At 40.6% G+C, this 19,943-nt stretch overlaps 1 protein-coding gene across 1 annotated transcript; it reads right to left on the reverse strand.

The window, feature by feature from the left end:
- Window positions 1-2,445: 2,445 nt before the first annotated feature.
- On the reverse strand, window positions 2,446-17,941 carry LACTB2 (lactamase beta 2). Its single transcript, XM_089517441.1, has 7 exons — window positions 17,582-17,941; window positions 15,185-15,348; window positions 12,877-13,003; window positions 10,707-10,885; window positions 8,863-9,011; window positions 5,820-5,901; window positions 2,446-2,707 (listed from the first exon to the last, which is right to left on the reverse strand). Exons 1-7 carry the CDS (start codon window positions 17,701-17,703, stop codon window positions 2,664-2,666), a joined length of 867 nt encoding a protein of 288 aa, XP_089373567.1. The 5' UTR covers window positions 17,704-17,941; the 3' UTR covers window positions 2,446-2,663.
- Window positions 17,942-19,943: the final 2,002 nt, after the last annotated feature.

Below are 19,943 nucleotides of genomic sequence, written 5' to 3' on the forward strand. Positions count from 1 at the left end.
CCTCTCGGGCGGGAGGACCAAGAGTCCGAAAGGGAGGAAGGGAGAGCCTTCTTTGGCCAAGAGAAGCGTGGAGATGAGGAGCAGTTTATCACTCTCCTCCTCCTCCTCCTCCTCCTCCTCACCACCCTTATTATTATTAGTCCATTATTATTATTATTATTATTATTATTATTATTATTATTATTAGATTGTGGAGTTTATCACACTGTTGCAGAAGTGCCTCTGAGGCAAGAGCAGAAAATATTTGGCCCTCTAATTTTGGTCTTCAGCTCCCAGAAGCCCCCAGTCGACATGCCCAGTAGTTGATAATAACTGCAGGATCTGTAGTCTGTAACATTGGAAGGCACCCAGGTTTCCAACCCTGGGAAAGCCGGTATCACCTCCATACAGGTGATTACTTCACCTGAACCTCCAGTTGACATCTCCCAGTAGTTTTACATAGAAATGAAGAAGCCATAGACAGATACTGTCGCTCTGTGTATTGTGCGTCTTCAAATCGTTTCCGACCCTAAGGCAAACTTATCATGGGGTTTTCTTGGCCAGATACGTTCAGAGGAGGTTCGCTATTATCATCCCTGAGGCTGAGAGCATATGATTTCCCCAAACTGACCCAAAGACCTAGTCCAGCTCTCAAACCACTACACCATGTTGGCTTACTCTCCGTATCTGCTAAGTATTAATATTACTTGGAGGACAATCAACCAAAGTGACCTCCTGAGTAGAATAGGCAGGCCTTTGAAATTAGCCCACCAGGGAAGGATTTGATTTGTTCTTACTATCAAGTTCTTATTGAACTAACATTGCTGAAATAATCTAAGGCAGCGTTATCAGCAAAGTGCCAATGGATCTGTGCCCAGTGCGCTCATAAGCAATGCACACACAGGTTAGGAAGATAAAAACAAAACATCCATTCTCTGTGCAGAAAGGAGTGTTTGGCAATGCTATGTAAAACAAACATTTTGCAGCAACCTTTTAGGCCTTGCTGCCAACACATAAGAATTCAATTGGTTTCCAGCTCTAACTTACCACCTAGCACTTGCTGGTTGGTTACACTTTGCTCGCTGCTTGCTTATGTGGTCACACTAGTTTCTTGTATTCACTGCTTAAACTTTCTCAGGTGTCGCCAGTTTGGTCCCTCCCAATCCAGATTATGATTGCATTCACACTGCAGAAATAATCCAGGTTAGTACCACTTTAACTGTTCAGTGATATGGAATCCTTGGAACTGTAGTTTATTGTGACACCAGAGCTTTTTGACAGAGATGGTTAAATATCCCACAAAACTACAAACCCCAAAATCCCATAGCATTGAGCCATGGCAGTTAAAGTGGTGTCAACCTGGATTATTTCTGCAGTGCTGATGTAGAGGGCAGAAACCCCTCTTTTTTGGTTTCTTTTTGTAAAAAATGATACCTTCAACCACAACATTTAAGGACTGTACACATGGTTGTAATGATAAAAGGGTTGTAATAAACCCTTTCCTCAGACATCAGCAGCAATATGTCAGTCAACATATAGTTGTCCCTCCACATTTGTGGCTTTGACTTTTGTGGATGTGATTATTTGCGGTTTTGATTAATATGTTCTCTCTAGGAATCTCTAGGTCCTCCAGCAATTTGAATTCATTTAGGTAGCTAGGGCCCTGTACAAACTGGCACTTTGTACCAGCCTGGGGTCAGAGGTGGGGTGCAGTGTCTTGATGGCACATGCCTGACTCCATTTCCCCCAGGGTGCCCTGGTGAGGTGCGGTGCGCTGCTCTAGACGGTACATGGAATCATGACGCACCTCCGCTGCTGCATCGCTGTGGCTATGGCGCCTTTTAGAGGGCGCAAAAAGGAACTGCTTTTTGCGACTCTTTTCTGTGCCCTCCAGAGGCCAGATCAGGGCCGCGGCATGAGGTTGCCTCGGACTTGATCTGGCCAGGAAAGGGGTAATCTGTATAGTCCCTAGATCTTTAGCTTGTTCAGGGCTAAAGTGCCTTTAATATATCATTTAATTTATTTTTATCAGTTAGTTTTTCTTTTGTATGGTTTAAGCAAAGATGGTTTAAGGTTATCTCAAACTATTTAATGTATGGGACTAGCATTCCGCAGTGTGCCAGGGTTTGGTACCACATTTCTGCCTGTTACGTACAACTATTTCTTTCTTTCCTGAAAAACTTGCTGAGAACTAGTAGCTGATGCCTCATGGATTAGCACATGGTTTAAATGTGTTCATCGGAATCCTCTAGATTATCAATTCCCTTAAGTATATTAAGTAGTACTTCCCTAACCATGATCTTATTAAGCCATCTGACTCATGAAAATGTAGGTGTTTTCTATATGTGAGAAAGAAATATTACTGGTTACCTATAATTAGGTTAATAAAGCACTTGGATAGATGATTTTTCTGTTTATGATTACCCATGGAATGCAGCTACTTGAAAAAAAGAGCACACACAATAGTTCATATCTAAACGCTTTATTTGATCAATTCTGATGGAGGGCAGAATGACTTTGTTGGATTTGATAGAATTGCTCTTTTGGAAGACTATACTGGAATATTCAAGCATCTTTTCCATTAAAAATTACAGTCTTGACATTACACAATTTCATTGGTTTTAATTTCACAAAAGATAAAGAATAATATAAATGCCAACATCACACTTCGCTTACAGTCATAATTATAAACTGCTTTTCCACCTGAAGTTGGGAGAATTTTCATATGCTGTAACAGAAGAAGAAAAAGACGACTAAACAAGCAAGTATGTGAAAATATTTAACATCCATTTGCTTTTGAGAGAAATGCTATTTTGACAAGTGATCTTTATTTAAATTTCTTTTTTAATGACATGAAGCCTAATATTCATAACTCAGGTATTTTCTATAATCCTATAATTCTATGTTATTAATATAGTATAATATATGTGATTGAGACTGCATTTTATACTCATTTAATTGGAAATAACCCCTCAAAGTGATCAAATTTTGTCTGGTAATTTTAGTCCTTTCTCCTGTTTACTCTGTGATAATTTTTCTGTTATGAAGATTGTGCTTACCTATTTAAGCAAAAAGATTATTCCTGAATAGATGCTAAAGTGTGGAAGAATATTTTTGTGAAAACTGCCATTGATTTAAAACTAAGATCAGGGTGCCACTTCAAAAAGCTTAAAATTTTGTAGCTGTATCAAGGAACCCACTGAATATTTGAAAATGTATGTATATCTTGTAGGTAGGGACCAACTCCTGGCTGCAGTGTCCTGTGGTTAAAGAAGAAATGGGGTAGAGACTGTTTCTTTCTCTCAAAGTATACCTTTTAGTTTCACAGGTTTAATACATTGATGATGATGATGATATTTATTTGTACCCTGCCTTTCCTCAGAATTGGGATTCAAGGTGACTTACAATTTTAAAAAGCAATACAGTTAAAACCATACAAAAAAGTGTACATTAAAACAGATTTAAACTAGTGATAACCATGCATGCTATCATGCATAAATGGCATGGCACTTGGACTTGTCCTGCCAATTTGGTTGCAATCCTTTATCCATTTACCTGGGAGAAAGCCCTAATAAAATAAAAGGGGTTTATTTTTTAGTAGACAAGATTGCATTATTAATGTCCAATACAGGTTCCTTAAGCATATAGCCTACACATGGCTATATTTGCTCAAAATGAAATTTCAGGAGAATCCTGACTTACTGTGCATGTAGCTTTGTACTCTTACATGGTTCTTCCCATCTTTGGGAGTTGTTAAACAAGAGTATTTGTTTCTATGAGTGACTGCCCAAGAATTGAGGTCTGCTGGAGGGGCCCTCCTCTGTATCCACCAATGAGATTAATACACTGTGAGTATGTAGGAGAAGGCCTTGTCAGAGGTGGCACTGCAGTTGTGGAACGCCCTCCCTGTAGAGCAGGGGTAGGCAACCTGCGGCCCGGCGAGAACTTGGGACCGGCCCCAGCCCGGTCCTGCCACCGATTGCCGCCGGGGCCTTTGGGGGGCAATTGGCTATAGAAGCCTCAGAAACATACATTTATATTAACATTTTTTAAAAAATCAGCAATTTTTTTCGCGTGTCCTCCATTGTTTTTAAAAAAGTGTCTTCCATTTGAAAATTTTGTCCTACATTTGTCCTGGTTTATTTATATATTTGATTTTTTAAAAAATTATTTAATTATTTATTTTTTGGCTTCGGCCCCCCAGTTGTCTGAGGGACAGCAACCCGGCCCCCGGCTCAAAAAGATTGCCTACCCCTGCTGTAGAGGCTTGACTAGTGCCAACACAGGTTTCACCTGAGTAAAAATATAGTTGTTAACTAGAGCCTTTAGGGCCAGATTTATTCAAAAATGTTTATGCCCATGGTTCTAAACAGTTTAATTTGATTTTAACCTGTCAACTTGTTTAATATGTTTTGGGGGCTGTGCAGACTGGCGATTAAGGCCGGCCTGGGGGCGAAGTCAGGGTGTGGCATCCATACGATGCATGTCCCGATGCCCCCATGGCGGCATGACACCACGCACTGCTCCACAGAGTGCATGGCATCATGGCGCTCCTCTGGTGCTGCATTTACATGATGCAGTGCCAAAAGAGCACCTTAAAGTTGTGGCTATTACACCCTTTCCAGAGCACAAAAAGAAGCCGTGTTTTTCAGCTTCTTTTTGCACCCTGGAAAGGCCAGATTGGGACTGTGGCATGCAATTGCTGTGGCCCTGATCTGGGAAAGATGAAGGCAGCAGCAGGCTGCCCCTTCAGGAGCGGTTTGCACAGCCCATTGCTCTATTTAAATTATTTGTATTTTTAAACGTCATTTTAATTTGCTTGTACTGATTTCACTTGTATGCTGTCCTGAGATACTGTGATAACTAGGCAAGCTATAAATACTGTTTATTGTTGTTGTGTGTCTTCAAGTCATTTCTAACTTCTGGTGATCCTAGGTAACCCTATCACATACCTTTTTAAAAATAAAAACAAATACCTGCTGATAAAACAGTAAGTCAGGTTCTATCAGAATTAGTAGGGCATTTTTTTGTCTTCCCATTGCAACCCTCCCATACACCCCAAGAAACTGTTTGCACAGCCCCTTGGTCTATTAAATTATTTGTATTTTTAAAAGTTTTTTAATTTGCTTGTACTGGTTTTATCTGTAGGCTGTCCTGAGATACTGTGATAACCGGGCAAGCTATAAATGCAAGCTATAAATACTATTTATTGTTGTGTATCTTCACGTCACTTCTGATTTGTAGTGATCCTAAGGTAACCCTATCACATACCTTTTTAAAAATAAAAATAAATATCTGCTGATAAAACTGGTTCTGTCAGAATTAGTAGGGTATTTTTTTCCTTCCCACTACAACCTTCCCATACAGCCCCCAAAATGTCCTGGAAGGCCGGGATCCTTTTCAAGCTCGCTTTTTAGTGGGACTAAGGACCACAGGGGAGAGGGAGGAGAACTCTCCATTCCTGATACTAGCATTGCAGTACCAGTACAGCATTTTATGTAGAATTTAAGACATTATTCTTGCTTCTGTTTGCTAACAATCCAATTGCTGTAAATTAATTAAAAATGTACTTTTTGCTATCCTGGCTTGTAAAAAGCCTAGAATTCCATTTTTGTTGACTATACTTTTTGTTTATCTGGACTAAAGGAAAAGCCAGATTTGGCTACAATAAGCCACGATTCTCTGAAATTTAAGTGGCTACCTGTGAACACAAAACCACATTTCTGTTGCTACCCCGTCTGTGAGAAGGAGTGTATGACTTACTCTCTGAATCAACATCTGGATCAACATCTATACACACACACTTTTAGAATGCAATTGTTAAGGTCAAAGCTACTTACACACTTTCCCTTCCTTTTCTAGTTTCTTCAAGTGATGTGTTAGATTTATTTCTGCAACTTTATGTAAATGTTCAGGTGTGTCCTATATTTAAGGAAATCAAAATAGACATATTATGTATTTTGAATGTCAACATTTTGTATGTACAAGCCATTACATTAATATAATATCAATTAGCACATTAAAAATGTTACACAACTATAGTAATGCCAAGAAAAAGAAGAATACTTTAGTCAGAACAAATTAAAGCACTCTTGGGGATTTTCAACTCTCTGGCTTCAAAAGTGACATTTTACTGCAGTACCTATTCCTATATGCATTAGCAGGAACAAAACGATCTACTTAGGCTCACACAGTATGTTAGTCCAGTGAAATCTTTGACACTTTCTCTCTGAACAATTGATATCTAAGCAGAATTATGAATTGCTGTTTAAAGACGCCTCCTAGCTTCAGAAGCAGTTAGTGCTGCAGGGAAACTAGGGCAAATCCCTAATTTAATTATGCTAGTTATTGGTATTATGTATTACTCACTTTGTAATGCCCTACTATTAAATTTGTTGTTGTTAACTGCCCTCAAGTCGATCTCGACCCATAGCGACCCTATGCATGAGACATTTTCAAGACCCTCTGTCCTTCACTGCTCTGTTTAATTCCTGCAAACGCATACCCGTAACCTTAATAGAGTCCATCTTTGTAGCATGTGGCCTTCCTCTCTTTATACTTCCCTCCAACTTTCCTAGCATTATTGTTTTTTCCAATGAGTCCTCCCTTCTCATGATGTGTCCAAGGTATGACTGCCTCAGTTTTGTCATCTTGGATTCCAGGGAGCTTTCCAGCTTGATCTGCTCTACGACCTATTTTTTTTGTCCTTTTGGCTGTCCACAGGATCCTCAGCACTCTTCTCCAGCACCCCATCTCAAATAAATTGATTTTCTTCCCATCTTGTTTCTTAACTATCCAGTTCCCACATCCATCCATAGTAATAGGGAATACGATGGCTTGTAAGATGCTAACTTTTGTGCTCAGTTGTCTATCTTTGCATTTTAGGATCTTTTCTAGTTCTTTCACAACTGCTCTCCCAATTCTTAATCTTCTTCTGATTTCCTGGCTAAAATCCCTGTTCTTATCAATATTTGATCCCAGGTATGAGAATTCTTTTACTATTTCTGTTTCCTCATTGTCTAGGTTAAATTTGTGTAGATTCTCCGTGGTCATTATTTTTGTTGTCTTTATGTTCACCAGTAGGCCTGCCTACTTTCTTCCTTGATCTTCCTTAGTAGGTGTTCTGTGAGGTTTTCTGTTAGTACTATGGTATCATTTGCGTATCTTAGACTGTTGATATTCCTTCCTCCTATTTTCACTTCTTCTTCTTCTATGTCTAGGTTTGTTTTTCTTATAATATGTTCTGCATACAAGTTGAACAGATAGAGCAAAAGGACACAGCTTTGTCTGTCCCCTTTGCATACTGGGAACCATTCTGCTTCTCCGTGTTCTGTTCTGACAGTAGCCTCTTGTCCCGAGTACAGATTCCTTATCAGGACTATCAGATGTGTTGGCACTCCAATGTCTTTAAGGCCATTCCATAGCTTTTCATGATCTATGCAATCAAAGGCTTTATTATAGGGTGGAACAAACCAGCATAAAAAGCCGGCTTCCAGCCAGCTTGGGAACGTGGTGTACATATGATGAACTCCCATTAGATGCCTGTCTGCCTACATATGGGCTGGCTTCCGGGTGCTCCGGCGGCTTGGCATTTAGACACTGCACACCGCCAGAGCGTCTTAAAGCACGCTTCCGGTTGCAGCAGGACCAAAAAGCAGGAGCAAAAATGAATGACTGTTTGCCAATTCTTTTTGGGCTAGCAAAAAGGCAGATTGGGGCCTTGGTCTGTGGCCCCAATCCGGATTTGTCAGGTGAGGCTTCAAGCTGCCCCTTTGGGGTGATTTGTTTCACCCCATAGTCTGTAAAGCACATGCTGATTTTATTATGGAATTCTCTGGTGTGCTCCATTATCCATTATATGATTGCAATGTGGTCCCTAGTGCCTCTTCCTTTCCTGAACCCTGCTTGGACCTCTGGGATTTCTCTCTCCATGTACGGTTGAAGTCTGTGTTGCAGAATATTGAGCAAAAATTTGCTTGCATGGGAAATAAGTGCTACGGTCCTATAGTTGCTGCAGTCTTTTTTATTTCCTTTTTTGTGGATGGGGATGTATATGGATTACTTCCAATCTGTTGGCCATCATTTTGTTTTCCGGTTAGCACTAGAGTTGACTGTCAATGTGGACTGCAGCAGTTCAAATGGAATATTACCTGTTCCTAGTGATTTGGTTTTTTTGCCATTTCGCTTATTGCAGATTCCACCTCGCTTTTTAGAATTTGGGGTTCACCTTCATATGGCTCTTTGTTCCATGTATCCTTCATGTTGTCATCTCTTTTATATAACTCTTCTGTTAAACTCGACTATTAAATACATATTTTATTATTTAATATATATTTTATTACTATGCACTCCATGTATCTGAGTGGTCCATCCATCCATCCATTATCCTGCCTTTCTCTCAATATGGGACCCACAGTGAATTGCAATATGAATTAAAACAAAGTACAATTAAAACAATGGATAATACAAAAGTAAAACTCTCTCACAAATAGTATTTAAACAATCAAAACTGTTTTAAAAGGCTGTTAAAATGAGAAAAATACAACACACCCCAATTAAAAGACATTTTGCATGTCTGAAGCTTCTGTAAGCTTTGAGTTTTGTCCCATGTAGTTTAAAAAAACTTAGTTAAAAGTTTACTTTTACTTTAAGATTTTTCTCTAAAAATTTTGACTCTGCAAAGACCTAGTGAGACCCTTAAATCCCACCATAGCAAAACAATTGGGATGATGAAGAACTGGTGGTGTGCTTTGCTCTAGTGAAAACACACATCATACACCACATTTCCTGCCACAGAAACTCTGTTTGTTGTAAACCATTAATTGTATTGCCACTGCTTCTACTGAAGATGCATTCTTAAATTCAAAACCAGATGTTAGTTACCTTATATACAATTTTTACAAGTTCCCCTGCAGTGAGAGATTTTCCAGTATTCTCTTTTAAGACACTTAGGATTTGCTGTTCGCGTGCATTTCTGTGAGAAATGTATTCTTGTATTTTGGTTCTCGCTTCTTTTATTACTGGACCGTGTCCTATAATGGGGAAAAATGTTGTTTATACAATAAAGATACCAGGTGAAAAGAAGATGTGGTGGTTCCAAACACTGATGTTGTTTATCAGGATGTTAGTAATCATCTTAATTTTATACCTTCTGTTGTGTATTGCTGTTGAGCATTAAGCTCTGGACAGAAATACATTTGTTGTGCAGAATTGGAAGCCCTCTAGTGGGAAAAAGAAGTTTCACAACTTAGTGGTCACTATTAGTACATACAAAGCCTTCAGGTTTATGGCAGCCCCATGAATTTCATAAGAATTTCTTATGAATACTCAGAGATATTGTGTTGTTGCCTTCCTCTGAAATACAGCCTACATCAGCTGGTGTATTTTAAGAGGAAACTACACTAGACACAAGTAAATGTAAAGGAGCTGCAACAACTTTTTGTTTTCAATGAAAAGTGGCTTTGCGAAGTATGCATTAGAGGGATATGGATGAACTGAATGCTTCACTCTCCATATTACAATTTCCTTGTTTAGAAGGATAGAGTGGAGAATCAGAACCTGGGAAGTGTGTCAGTCTAGAACTTGAGTCAGTAGGTAAATCACCAGTATAAAGAGAGTTACTCACTTCACCTCCATGCAAAACTGTCCCTGCTTTCAAGGATTTTGCATATTACTGTGTAAGGTTTGTCCCTTCATCCACTGAACCTATCAAAAATTACTTGCCAGCATCATGCCATTTTTGTCTTCACAACAGTCTGGGAGGAAAGGTTGAGCAGACTTAGGGCCCATACAGACAGGCCAAAATAAAGCTGCTTTTAGTCACTTTGGAGGTATGGTGTTTAAAGGATGCATGCATCCTAAAAGTCCAAAAGCTGCGCCAAAGCTGCGCTCTAGTCCTTAGGACTGGAGTGTGGCTTTGGCACAGCTTCCGGACTCTTAGGATGCATGCATCCTTTAAACAGCATACCTCCAAAGTGACTTGAAGCAGCTTTATTTTGGCCTGTCTGTACTGGGCCTTAGACACATCCAGCATGGATTTCTGTCATCCCAAATAAATTACTACACATGTATTAAAGAGAATCTAATGGAGGAATACTTTTCAAGGCATTTGTTCACAAAGTCTTCAAAAAGTTATCAGAACAATCCAAGCTGGTCTGTTGCATTCAGTAAGAATGCACAGAGAAATGACTAAAATTCCATGCCTTTTTACCAATCCCTTTCAAATATCTGCTTAATGATTTGCTATAGATATTAGGGTATTTAATAATTTGGAGTAGAACAAAGGGCCCATCAATGAACAGAGCTTGGAAAGATATCTCCCCCCCCCCCCCCAATCTTACAGAATTCCTCTGCTGGAGAACTCTGAGAGTTGTAGTCCAAACAAGTAATTTTCCCCCCAAACTATTTATCAAGGGTGCATCCCAACTCTACTCAAGGCTCTTTTAAATAAAATAAAATAAAATAAAATAAAATGCAGTGCAAGTCTAGGCTGAAGCCTGCTATGAATAAGAAAATATCACAAAAGCATCTTGTAAGCAAGATTCAGATACACAGGAGCCCTCTCCTACCCCTGCCATGAAAGGACAATGATTTACAGAGGGATCACCAGGCTCTAGATATGCACAGCAAGATATAAAGGATTTTGAACAGCAGTTCTGGCAGTGAAAGTTGTAATGGGGAGGATGAGAACTAATGTGGCAGTTATTCAAGTCAAAGGTACCACTAACCAGGATATATTAAATCAGCTTTCATTTCCAGTAGCTTTTCCAATGATTTCATGTAATCATAAAGGTCTTCAAACACTGCTGTTCCTTCCCCTAAAATACAGTCACCAGAAAATATTGCATTTTCTTCTAGGAGATGTAAAACCATGTGATCATCTGTATGCCCAGGTGTATATAAAACTCTGAAGAAGAAAAAAAGGCAAAGAAGGAGAAACTTTATTTTTTCATTACACTTTCTACCTAATACTACTCTTCTACAGTAAAGCATGAGGGAGCTAGCAAAAGCTATAACAATATTGTTAAAGCATAAAACATTAACTGGACTCTATTTTTGACCATTAAGAGCTGGTAACTATATGAATTAAAATTATTTTTAGTAGATTTTTAAAAAATCCACAGCACAGATAAAATCAGTAAGCCAAAAGTCTGTCTGAGTAAGGGGCGAAACAGACCACCCCGAAGAAGTGGCTTCTGGCCGCCCCTTCGCTTGCCAGGTTGAGGCTGTGGCAACCGCATGCCATGCCCCCAACCCAGCCTTTTCCCAGTGCAAAAAGGAGGGGCATAAAGCAGCTCCTTTTTGCGCCAGGGAAGGGGCGCCTTTGTCGCAGTGTTTTTTCAGGGTTTCTTTGGTGCAGCATGTGTAAACGCTGCACCATCAAAACACTGTGTATCTGCTGTACGTGTGGTTGGCCGTGTGGCTTCCTGGCAGAGTCAGGGTGTGCTGCTATCTGAACACCACGCCCCTAGTCCGCCAGGAAGCCAGCTCTTTTTGACCATCTGTTTTGCCCCTAAGAGAGTAATCATGCATCTCTGAAAGGGTAACAGTGATGGGTTAAACAAATCTCCTTGGAAAAGTTCTAAAGGCCTGGTGTAGCTACCAAGAAGATTCTCTTTCATCTTTGTCAAATGCATTTCTGATGCTGGCAAAACCAAAGAGGGTCTTCAAAAGATCTGAGGACCTTTAGAACTTTTCCAAGGAGATTTGTTTAACCCATTACTGTTACCGTTTCAGAGATGTATGGGAGGAAGTGCTCCTTCAGGCAAGGGGATTTTAAGCCATTTAGCCCTGGTGGCGCAGTGGTTAAATGCCTGTACTGCAGCCATTCACTCAAAACCACAAGGTTGCGAGTTCAAGACCAGCAAAAGGGCCCAAGCTCGACTCAGGCTTGCATCCTTCCGAGGTCGCTAAAATGAGTACCCAGACTGTTGGGGGCAAATTAGCTTACTTGCTAATTAGCTTAGTTGCTGTTCACTGCTATGATCTTTGGAATAGCGGTATATAAATAAAAAAAAGAATTCAAAGATATAGCCATGTTAGTCTGTAGAATCAGCATGTAGAGAGATCGTGTAGCACCTTTGAGACTAACTGCAAGAAAGAAGTCGGCAACACGAGCTTTTGTAGACTAAAGAGTACTTCTGAGGAAGCCTGCATCTAAGGAAGCAGACTTTAGTCTATGAAAGCTCATGCTGCCAACTTCTTTATTTCAGTTAGTCTCTAAGGTTCTACAAGATCTCTCTACATTAAGCTATTTAGGGCTTTAAAAGGTCCTAACTTTGAAGTGTGGTCAGACAACATATTAAGAGCCAATAAAGGTTTTGTAAATACTCCTTTAAAACCAGAACCTGGAAATGTTACTTTTTAAAAATGACAATCCCCAATGAATATGCCCACATGGTAACTTTTCCAAGCTCTGTCTATCGCTACTCCTGGATAGCAGTGAGGCTACCTTCTCGGCTAGGTGATAGTTTCAGAAGGCAGTTGAATGCAGAGTACATTATGGTAACAGAAACAAGATATAACTAAGCCATAAAAGAATAGATTACTATGGCCTGGTGTTTTAAGAAATAGCCGATGAGGACACACCAGCCTCAGCTGTGAAAAAACACTCCAGAGTCTAAAAATGTGTGGTAGAAGGTAACAGAAAGACACAGATACAAAATGAAAAACAATTCTGTCCATACTTTCTGTCCACTCTAACTTGTGTGAACTGGGCAGCATAAAGACAACATATCATCAAGAGCTCTCAACTCCCTGAGCTCTGGTAGTTTCAAATTAATGCATGATCTCATATAGTTTTATAAGAATAAAATACAAAAAAGCTAATGTTAAAAATCATGCAGTTGAGAAAGAAAACCTAGATACAGTAGCATACATGCAAAAATGAACATTTACCTGAGGGTTGCTCCCTCTGTCTTTAAGATATCTCCATCCCTCAGGTATGCATATTTTTGCTTTCCTTCTCCTATTACTTCTTCACAATGGGGGTTACGTGGAAGTTTACGGATGCAGTACTCAGAAGCTAGTAGTAAAAATGAAGAATACATTTCACAAATTTGGAAATGGACTGAAGCACCAATTGTGGAAGAATAAATAGTTAAGGCTCCTGAGTTAGCCCAAGTTGCCAAACTGATGTGGGTTTTAAAGGACAACTCAACTGAAGATTTTTTTAAAAGTCTGAAAATGATTTATGGGCTTTATGAGAAATAAGAAATCTTACAGTGCACTAATTTCTGCCTATAGCTACTAGTAATTTTAGTAGTATGATTATCTAATTGGAAATGTAATGGTAGAATAATATTTTGTCTTATTGCTTCCCCCCCCTTCATTATAGCCTGGATTGCCGGCGGGGGTGGGGGGCAGAGCCCTTTTGTGCCTCAGTAAGTGTTCAGTGTTTTTTCTATAATGTATTAGTTTTAGTTGTTTTAGCTATATATGTACATGTATTTTTCTTCATTTGTCTCTTGTTTACATATGTTTAAATTTTGCTTTTGCTTAAATATGTCACTTTTTATTCATGACTCTCAAACAGCAACAAAAATGTCTGGCGTAAAATACAGATCTAGTGTACATCTGTTTATAAGTCAGACAGAAACAAAATGAATCACTGTTTCAGGGGCTCAGTGGTATGTACATAGCCACACGATTTTGGGTTTTTTCTTTTTTTTGTAAAACAAAAGTTGCTAGGGTCACAAAGAAAAATGTTTAGATCTTTTCACTTGACAGCAGGTGCACAAAGACAGAAGTTATTTATTTATCTATATGATGCCTTTCTCTTCATATGGGACCTTGCAGCTTACAGCAAGGTTAAAACAAGATAAAGCTAAAAACCTGATTAAAAATAGTTAAAACACAATTAAACAAGCTTTCATATTTAAGCATCATTAATTCATAATAACAATATGCAGGCATATTGTATGCCTCTGACAAGGATTCTTCTTTTTACAAATTCTTTTATGCCTGTCCAGCCTTACTTTCCTTCCTCGCCATCTGCTTAAATGGAAGCTTCTTTTTAAGCAGCATTGGTATTAGGAGAGTGGTAAAGGAGGGCTGGAGAGATGAAATCAGAGATGAAAGGAAGGAGAAGAAAAGCCTGCTTCATCAGCAACCATCCACATGTCAAAATAGCATTGATTTAGATGTCTGGTCACCAAAATGGAAATTGTAAGAAAAGTGGAGGCTGGTGAATGAAGAAGTCATCCATGGATGCATTTAGGAAGAAGACTTTGTGTGGCCTTTATAAGTTTCAAAATGCTTTCTGTGTTGAACTGGTTTATGAGGCTATCTCTATTCTTTCCATGTTATTTCTCCCAGGAGTACCAAATTTTCTGTTAAAGTAGTAACGCTCAGTTTGAATAAGTAGAAATAATTATTTAATTAAAAGTAGAAATAATTATTTAATTATTCTCACTCTGGAGAAATACCATTCCTAGAATTCCATAGCATTGAGCCAGGCAGTTAAAGTGGTGCCAAACTCGCATATTTCTGCAGTGTGGATGCAGCCAAGGGATACCTGTATAAAAAAGTACAACACATCAACTGGTCCCATACTACTTGGAGATTTTACCTTGCTGACAGTGTTGCAATGGCAAATTTTATGCCCTCATTGTGGCAAATCCCCACAGACATCCCTCCAAGGAGAGGCTAAAAATGTGGATAGCTGTGTTGATCTATATCGACAAACCAGTTCTAGAAGTTTTTCAGGTATATCAGCTCTAGTTCTTTTTGTAAGCCCAATGTTTTAACTCTTCCCTGAAGACCAAGGCATCAAAAGATTCGTAGATCAAGAAGATATACTTGATGGGAAACTCCATTTTTCTTCAACAACTGCAAGGATTGCAGCTAAACAGGCAGGGAAGTGAGGCCATTGTCCCTGCTAACCAAAAATATCTGTCCTTGCCAACTCCTATCTCCGCTATAACTGCTTGGTTTTATTTTTGTTCAGCTGTATGCAAGGTTGGCTTCTGGAGCAGAAGACAAGCTCTATTTAAAGGTGGTTGCCAGAATTAAAGACTGTGCCAGCATATGTTGGGCATAGTACGGCCAACAGTTTAAATAGTATTCCTTCTGTACTTTTCTGCTATGCAAGATTGTCAAAACACTTTCTGATTAAATTAATGTAGCACCAAACGGTTTCTTGATAAATAATCTAAAAAGACAATGTACAGATATTACAAATTTTAAAAAGATAATGAATACTTACTAGTGGGAAAGTTTTTACAAATATCAGGTATGCCTCCAGTGTGATCGTGGTGCCAATGAGTTACCAAAATTTCCTGGATCGAGATGCTGAATTCATTAAGAGTTTGCTTCAAACAGCTAATATATTCAGGGACAGAGGGTTCTCCTGTATCAATAAGTATCCTCCTATAATAAAGACAACACAACCCCATGCATAACTACAAAAGTCAAGGTACCGTTAGTTAAAAAAACACACACACTAAAAACGACCTTCAGTCTTTGGAGTTAAAGCCTCACATGACAAGGAATACATTTCCAGAATATCATAATCTCTCTATACAAGGAGAGTTGTATTAAAAGCCACATCACGTGCACCGCATTTTATTTACTCTCCTCTTTTAATATCTATTTGATATCATGACATATACAGTGGGCCCTTGGTATCTGCTAGGATTTGTTTCCAGGACTCCCCCTTGGACAACAAAATCCTTGGATGCTCAAGTCCCATTAAATACAATGGCATAGTTAAATGACGTCCCTTATATAAAATGGCAAAATGAAGGTTTGCTTTTTGGAATTTATACATTTTTAAAATATTTTCAAACCGTGGATGTTTGAATCTGTGGATAAAAAAATCCATGGATATGGAGGGCTGACTGTATATAATGTACCTCAGAGAAAGGACTCATTGAACACAGGATGGGAACCTTCAGCTTTCTAGATGATTTGGCTTACAACTCCCATCAGGTTCACCTAGCAAGACTAATAGTAAGGAATTGTATAGGTTGTGAAACACCTGGAGAGCCAAAGTTCCCCCATGTGTATATTACAGCACAAGAATTAAGAATTAGGACTACCGTATATACTTGACTATAAGTCAACCTCATGTATAAGTCAAGGGTAGGTTTGGGGGCCAAAATTATGGATTTTGCTATGACCCGTGGATAAGTCAAGGGTAAAACATGCCAAACAACTTGCAAAACTTTAGCAGGTACAGCTGTTTGTGCTCATACTAAAGGCTGGATGGATGGGAGAATAGAGGGGGATCAATGCTTCCATGATAGATTATGCTCTTGCTTTTCACCAGGGCATGGTTCCTTTTTAAATAAGAATTACAGTATTTACATTGACCCATGGATAAGCCGGCTCAGGATTTTGGGGTCGATTTTTTTGACTAAAATTTCTAGTCTTATACATGAGTATATACAGTACACAGTCATGTGAACCAGAGAACAGAATACAAATAATAATTTGGGCCATTTTTATTTAGCGGGACTTGAGCATCCACGGATTTTGGTAGCCATGGGGGTCCTGGAACCAAACCTCAGCAGATATGAAGGACCCACTGTATGTCTGTAAATAAAAAACACACTCATTCCTCCACATTTGTGGCTTTGATTATTCATGGATTTGATTAATGTGTTTTCTCTAGGAATATCTAGCCTCTCCAGTGCAACTCTATGGTCAACTTTAACTAAAAGTTGCACTGAAAGACCTAGAGATTCCTAGAGAATATTCTACTAGGAATTAGTAGCTCCTCCAGCGCAGTTTTATGGTCAGTGTCTGTCGGACGTTGACCACAGAGTTGCACTGGAGGACCTAGAGATCCCTGGACAGGTGTCCTCTCAGGTAAAAACATGGTGTTTTTGTTATTTGTGGTTTTTCCATATTCATGGAGGTCTTGTGCCCCTAACTCTAGTGAATATGGAGGGACAAGTGTATGTAGGGAGGAAAGCAGGGGCCTTATAAGCGTTGTAAGGGGAGAGTAGTGGTTTAAGAGTTGGACTATGACTCTGAAGATCAGGGTTCGATTCTCAACCCAGCCATAAAACTCCGATGATTTTGGGACAAGTCTCTCTCTCTCAGTTCTCTTTCTATAGATCCCCCAAAGCCGAGAGTGTGACTTGCCCAAGGTCTTCCAGCGCGTTTCTATGGCCAAGTCAGGATTTGAACCCTGGTCTCCAGAGTCAAAGTCCAAATTCCTTAGCACTGAGATCCAAAACACACACACACACACTGAGGAAATAATCCAGTTTGAGACCGCTTTGACTGCCCTGGCTCAGTGCTGGGGAATCCTGGGAATGTGCAGTTTATTGTGGCACCAGAGCTCTCTCTGACAGAGAAGGCTCAGGGTCTCACACACAAGACTACAGCTCCCAGGATTCCCTAGCACTGAGCCAGGGCAGTTAAAGCGGTCTCAAAGTGGGTTATTCCTGCAGTGTGGCAGCAAGGGGCGAGGAAGGTGGAAGGGAGGGAAGGAAGCTCTGGCTGCGCCCGCACTGCGAATCTAACCCGGGTTGAAAGCGCTTTAACTGCCACGGCGCCAGGTGGAGCCGTGGCAGTTAAAGCGCTTTCAACCCGGGTTAGATCCGCAGTGCGGACGCAGCCTTCTTCCTGGGCTCCTTTCTTCCCCCCATACCTGGGCCCGGTCCCCACCAAGTAGGTGTTGGTCCCCTGGAGGGTCATGGGCCCCGGGTTGCAGCCCAGCACCCGCACCACCCTCGCCGACAGCCGCTCCACTTGCGGCAGCACCGACAGCATCTTCCTCGCCTCTGCTCCAAAGGAGGAGGAGGAGGAGGAGCAGGACAAAATGGCCGCCGCATAGAGCTACGAAACTGAAGAGAACCCCTCCTCCGGAGCTTCCTTCGCGCGCGCTTTCCCCCTCAGGCGATAATGGGAGAAAGCAAAATGCAGGGTTCCCCCCCACAAAAAGCAACGGAGCGTTTCTCCAAAGGCGGCCCGGAAGTTGGCGACTGTACGTCAGTCTATACCCGTCTATAGGGCTTTGCTCATTGGAGGCGTTCCTCGCCTTTCACCTTGTTTACAAGTTGGGCCTCTGAGGAAACTCAGGCCCCGCCTCCTCACTGTCATAAGATTATATACCGCACTACTACACTCTTATAGTGCTGCTATTCCATTTTTAACTGCTCTGGCTGCCTCCTGTTGCATGCTGGGATTTGAAGTTTAAGGACGGGCATTTAGAATCGTCAGCCAAAGAGCTCTTAGGCCTCGCTGGACTACAAAGCCCAGAACGCAACAGGAGGCAGCCAGAGCAGTTAAAGTGGAATAGCAGCACTATAAGAGTGTAGTGTGGCGCTCTACAATCTCAAGGTGCATCCACGCTGTAGGAATAACCGCTACGGCTCCATGCTATGGAATCCTGGGATTTGTAGTCTTCTGAGACATTTGGCTTTCTCTGTCAGGGAGCTCTGGTGCCACAGCAAACTACAAATCCCAGGATTCCTTAGCACTGAGCCATGGTTTTGAACTGCATTATTTCTGCAGTGTACAAGCAGCTACAATCACTGAGGTCCAAAACACACTGCAGAAATAATCCAATCCGAGACCGCTTTAACTGCCCTGGCTCAGTGCTACGGAATCCTGGGAACTGTAGATTATTGGGGCTCCAAAGCTGTCTGGCAGAGAAGGCTATATGTTCCCAGGATTCCCTAGCACTGAGCCAGAGCAGTTAAAGCGGTCTCAAACTGGGTTATTTCTGCAGTGTGTTTTGCACCTGAGGAATTAGTTCTAGTTCTCAAGTGTAAACACAGCTCAAGTCCAAAACACACTACAGAAATAATCCAGTCTGAAACTGCTTAAACTGCCCTGGCTCAATGCTATGGACTCCTGGGATTTGTAGTTTTGTGAGTTATGTAGCCTTCTCTGTCAGAGAGCTCTAGTGCCACAACACACTACAAAACCCATCATTCCATAGCACTGAGCCACAACAGTTTAATTGCTTCGTTGCTTTATTTCTTCACTGCAGATGCAGCCTCGGCTTTATTTCAATGAAAGGTTTGTCCACTAGAGCAATAAGCAAGCACCAAAAATATTGACACTTGACACTGGGCCCAGAGGTTGGAGAAATTAATTTTTTTGTCATACTCCAGCTCCCAGAATTCCCCTAGCCAACTTGGCTCTTAGGCATTACTGGCTGGGGGATTCTGGGAGCTATATTCACCAAAGTTCAAAGTTCTGCTATGAGTGCATCTCTCTCTCTGTTGTGGGTCTTCAAGTCATTTCCGACTTATGGCAACTCTAACGTTTTCTTGGCAAGTTTTGTTCAGAAGAGGGTTGCCATTGCTTTCCCTTGAGGCTGAGAGTGTGTGACTTGCCCAAGGTCACCCAGTGGGGTTCCATGACCGAACAGGAATCGAACCCTGGTCTCCAGTTTTACAGTCCAGCACTCAACCCACTAGGCCACACTGGCTCAACCAGGCTTTTATATACAGTCAGCCCTCCATATCTACAGATTCGAACCTCCAAGGCTTGCAAATATTCCAAAAAGATATAAATTCCAAATAGCAAACCTTGATTTTGCTATTTTATAGAAGGGACACCATTTTCCTAGCCATAGTATTTAATGGGACTTGAGCATCCACAGATTTTGGTATCCATGGTGGTCCTGGAACCAAACCCCAGCAGATAACAAGGGCCCACTGTACCTTGAAATAACCATTTGTAAAATCTGTGAAAACATAGTTGGTCTTTAGATGGCAGTAGCAACCTCTGCAGATGTTTTCCAAATATTTCATCAGAACCAAATTGATGCATACTTTGTAGCTCAAAACACCAGATGCAGTTGACATTTACAAATAGAGGGTGCAGCCTGCTGAGCCTATTTACATATACAATTATGAGTTTTCTTGACTCTCAATGAGATCAAGGTGCCTGAAGTATCCTCAACTTTACAGCTGATTGCATCCACTTCTTTTAAGAGGTGTTGACTCTCCCGCACAGCAAACAGTAATCTACTCCCTGATATATTTCTGAAGCTTAAA

Source organism: Sceloporus occidentalis, unplaced genomic scaffold (assembly GCF_023333645.1).
Source record: "Sceloporus occidentalis isolate IW3139 unplaced genomic scaffold, rSceOcc1.0.p SCAF_3, whole genome shotgun sequence".
Lineage (NCBI taxonomy): Eukaryota > Metazoa > Chordata > Lepidosauria > Squamata > Phrynosomatidae > Sceloporus > Sceloporus occidentalis.